Here is a 5,000-nt window from a genome sequence, read left to right as displayed (position 1 = left end):
CGTCTTTCAGCTTCTTTCCTGAAATATTAGGTATTGTTAGAAATTTTTTATTATGCCATCTTACGTGGTCGAAACCTTGTTGAAAGTATGAATACTTCTTGCTGATAAAAAACTTTTAATTTGTAAAACTACATTCTTGACTCAGTGCTTGAATACGTTCGACTTTACAGACTCCCTGACTGACGTTATGTAAACACAACAATAGTATAAGTGATTGAAAACAGACAAATGATAATTCATACAAAAGCATAAAAGATTCTAATCTTATTACTTTATATGAACTATTAGATTTGTATTCTTCTTTGCGGCACTGTGTACAGAATCTAATACTAAGGTATATATGAAACGCATTATTGACAATTACATAGATTAAAGTCAAACACGTTAGAACGATGTAATGGGCAATGATATTGCCCTCGATCGATACATGTAGCGTTCTTGTGTTACATCGTTCTACTCACGAATACACAACAATCCCCTCCCTCAATCAAATAGTTTATTTGGCTAATATCAACACATTCATGTTCATATAAACACATGTTACCATTTCTATCTCTTGCTCACGCTTATTCATCATCATCGTCTCCTACGCTAAATACTTACAGTAACAGTCGAAGAGGCTAATAGTTTCACGAAGGGAAAGAAAGAAGATGATGAATGGAAAAGTACTGAATTAAAAGCTCAAGATAGGAACGACTGACGAAATCTAATCTATGCCCATTGACGCAAAGGGTTTCGATTAGATTTCGTCAGTCGTCCTTATCTTGAGCTTTTAATTCAATACTTTTCCATTCATCATCATCTTTCTTTACCTTCGTGTAACTATTAGCATTTTCCACTGTTACTGTAAATGTTTAGCTAATAGCCTTATATTCAGTTTAAAAGACTAAAAAAGGAGTCTAGTTATGAAAGAATTTACTTATTTGCATAAGCTATTCGTTTTTATTAGTTTGGTATTTAGAGTTCTATCCGTATAATCAAGCAAGCAATATTCGTTTTATACTTCTAAAATACATAAGAATAAAAACTATATTTGAAAAAGAAAAAAAAAACTACTGCAAAAGAAATCTCCTTAATAGCTTTATTTTTTTTCCTTTCCCAATTGACTTCGGGTCGGGGAGCTCAGCCTCCCAATTCTCTTTTTGTTCTCGTATTCACTTATTCTCGATAGGCAGATACTAGCAGCAGGTCAGTGCTATTCAACTCTTGATTACTTCTCTACGGCTGACTCGGGAAAAAGTGATTTATATATTCTCTACCGGCATCGATTTAAACTTAATTTATTGAAAATAGCTTTGCGTTTCACTCCTGTCGTAAGGATTTATTAGGTCTTCGTCTACGAAGTCAGATTTCATCATAATATTATTTTTTATAGTCTTTTCTTTCAGGACAATATTGAAATAATCTGTGGGTCATATATCTTGTGACCAATGCTTTTGTTATTAAGTTATGAGCAGTGATTGAAGATTAAACTTCAGTCATTCTTATTTTATCTTATTCGGGTGTGTGCTAAGTGATAATGCTTCTTCTCCATACACTAGATTTGCACAGTACCTCTTCGTATGTTATGTAGTGATCTAATTTTAACGCCCCTCACCTCCATTCCGTAACTTTAATAAACAAAATTTATATATATATATATATATATATATATATATATATATATATATATATATATATATATATATATATATACACACACACATATATATATACATATATATATATCAAATCGCATATATATATATATATATATATATATATATATATATATATATATATATATATATATATATATATATATATATATATATAAATATATATATATATTTGCGATTTGAAGAAAAAATAGCTTTGGATAATACCAAACAGTGATTACGTAACAACGTGCGTATTCACACGAATCTGTAGTTCTGAACAAGTATCATGTTTAGAAGCTAATGAAAAGTGAAAGATTAATATGGGAAGGGATCTTGGAATAAAGGGAGCAAATGGAGAAATGCTGCCTAAGAGAATGCATTTCTTTCATTAGAAAATTACAAATTATTGAATTATTAGATAGTGTAAAGTGTTAATGCAAATTTGAAAATGTTTTATGGAAGTAATACTGTTGTTATTAAGAGTTTGAAGAATGGACACGAATTGATGGGTTTATAATTTATACCTTTAATGATACAAAAACATCGTTAAATGATTAGCCAGCGAGACATATACGATTGAGGGACAAAGGATTAGCTAAGTAGAATGATTTTGTGTGTATTGGTGAGGAAAAAATGTAACAGGTGACAGAGGAATTAATAAGGTGAAAAAAAACTTTGATTTCAGTAAGAAAGTGTTCATATCAAATGATTGTGTACTTTGAAATAAATGGGGATAAGAAATATACGGTCTTGTGGTAAGCATGAGATGGAGAGCTTTTGGTAAACAAAATCATATTATGAAAAGTAAAATGCCACTTCTTCTAAAGAAAAAAATATTTAATCAGATGATCATTATTTAAGTATCAGAAACTTAAAGCCTTACTAAAACCTTAGAACATAAGCTAGTTACAACTCTCAGAGCTATGGAATGAATAATGAAGGGAATAACACTAAGAGATTGAAAAAGAGCAACATGGATACGAGAGGAAATTAGAGAGTATTCTAACAACACGTAAGAAAAACATATTTTGCATGGGGAAGACATATAATGAGAAGGACAGATAGTAGATGGACGTTAAGAATAACAGAAGGGGTCCCTAGAGATTGCAAAAGAAGTAGGAGAAGGAAGGGACGACGATAGATTGACGATCTAAGAAAATTTGCGGGTATAGACTCGTAGAAAGACCATAAACAGACTCGACTCGAAGGACATGTCTGAGGCCTTTGTCTTGCAGTAGACCAGTTACAGCGATGATATATATATATATATATATATATATATATATATATATATATATATATATATATATATATATATGACATTTGTCACTAACATGGGACTTTCATTCTTTAATATCAAATCAAAAATATATCTTGATATGAAATTCAAATAATGGCTCTGAATCTATACAAAACTACATATTTGTATTATCCGTTGAACTGAACATATTACTGTCCAATTCAGATATTTTACCCTGAGCATTGATTGCCAAAGTTATATATGATTTATGTCACCAACACATTTGACTTACATACTTTCAAATATCAAGTCACAGACTGCTATTAATCTTAAATCTGCTCACTATTGGGATCAAATGTAAAATGCATATACCTGGGACAGGATTCATAGATGCCTCTGAATCGATGCAAACTTGACATAGCCATTTCTACATTTAATACAGGCTCTCTAGCTTTAGGTCGAATTTAATGATTAATTTTGAATGGGAGCCACCTTCGTTTTCTGTATTACATTTTTGTTTTTTGCAAAATAACCATGATTGATTGAACCTCTCTTCAAATTTAAATTTATTAGAAGAAAAAAAAATACCGCAAGCTATTATTTTGTGATAGCTTTCTCAATGTTGGAGAGAGCGAGAGAAACAAATCCTTGTAAATCAGAAGGTTTTTTGCCAGGTTTTGTAAATCATTATCTTTTGACAAGTAAATTGGTTGTTGATTAACCATGCCTTATATTAGATAGGTAATATATATATATATATATATATATATATATATATATATATATATATATATATATATATATATATATATATATATATATAGTATATGTATATATATTCCCTTTTAACTTTTATTATGCATAAAAGATATTATTTCCTTAATTAGTTCTAATGTACTTATGTTTTTCTACACAGGTTCTCGTCATTATAATGTTGACTTGGATGTACTCATTCGTGTTCTCAGTTATTCCACTTGTTGGGATCATGGGTATTCATTATTCCCCGGAAGGATATCTCACCTCTTGCAGGTAAGCGTCATACTGTTATAGTCTGAAGTAGAAAAGGTTTTAAGTTTACCTTTTCATCTTATTATTTAATCAAAAGACTTTATGCGCAATTTCAAAGTGGTTGATTTTCATTCACTCGAATTAGCGTCGGGCTGTATGGTTTTAGGCAAGAATTTCTCCCTTGGATTTATTTCAGTTTCATGATTTGGGGATTTTCTGCTTTTAGATTAGGAACTAGTATTATTGTGTTGATATGAATGAGAAGGTAACATCTTTTAAGGTTTTAAATTTTCCATCTTTTAGAATAATTATGATTATGTGAACAATGTGCTATACCTAATGATACTACCAGCTCCAGCAAGAAGAACGTGAAAAAACTCCTTAACTGGCTGTTTTATACGTGAAAATTTACCTTAAAAAGAAATTAAGAGGAAATTGTAGAATTTTCTGCGATCATTGGTAGCTTTTTTACAATTAATTCTCTTTGTACGTTTACCTGCATCATGCTAGTAATAACATATGGTCAGACTTTCCATAAGAATACCTTTGTCAACATTAATTCATGAAGGATTTTGGGAAGGTCAATCGTTTATTGGGCTTTATCTCTTCAATGGCAGCTTAAACGATTGCTCTGATTATTGAATATTATAATACAAATTAATAACACGCTATGAACTTTACTCGTAGGGCCTATCTAAACTATGACAAGAATAGCTTTCGTAACATAGAACAGAAATAGGAAATTGAACAGGTACGGAAATTTTTAGCTAAGGAGTCAATGATGGCAGTAATTCCCGCCCTCCCTCCCCCCCCCAAAAAAAAAGACTTGCTTAAAGCTTATAGTTGGGAAGTAATTAGCTACACTCAGATGATCAAAAACCTCTTGTCATGAACCAAACTATTTGATATCGTAGCAATGACAGTTCAGCAGCCAGTATCTATCTAGATTGAGCCTTTTGTAACGCTTTTAGATTTCAGATTAGATTGAGGACTGAATTAATAATTGATAGAATTTTGAGGCCATAGGAATCAGATGTGTCAAATTTGACTGTATTCGGGACACTGGAATTCAGTCACAGGATTCAATCCTGGTCTTGGTAGAAACATCATCA

The 5,000-nt window shown here is 31.0% G+C and overlaps 1 protein-coding gene across 2 annotated transcripts in view; it reads left to right on the top strand.

Annotated features, from left to right (window-relative positions):
• The window catches only part of LOC137634466 (uncharacterized), a 281,610-nt gene that overhangs the window by 258,380 nt on the left and 18,230 nt on the right, over window positions 1-5,000 (top strand). For both annotated transcript variants that reach the window (XM_068366876.1, XM_068366875.1), the window contains exon 6: window positions 3,797-3,909. In XM_068366876.1, the coding sequence (XP_068222977.1) occupies window positions 3,797-3,909 (113 nt within the window). The remainder of the gene's footprint in view (window positions 1-3,796; window positions 3,910-5,000) is intronic.

The sequence above is a fragment of the Palaemon carinicauda genome, chromosome 44, assembly GCF_036898095.1.
Source record: "Palaemon carinicauda isolate YSFRI2023 chromosome 44, ASM3689809v2, whole genome shotgun sequence".
NCBI lineage: Eukaryota > Metazoa > Arthropoda > Malacostraca > Decapoda > Palaemonidae > Palaemon > Palaemon carinicauda.
This window is presented reverse-complemented; position numbering and strand designations above follow the sequence as displayed.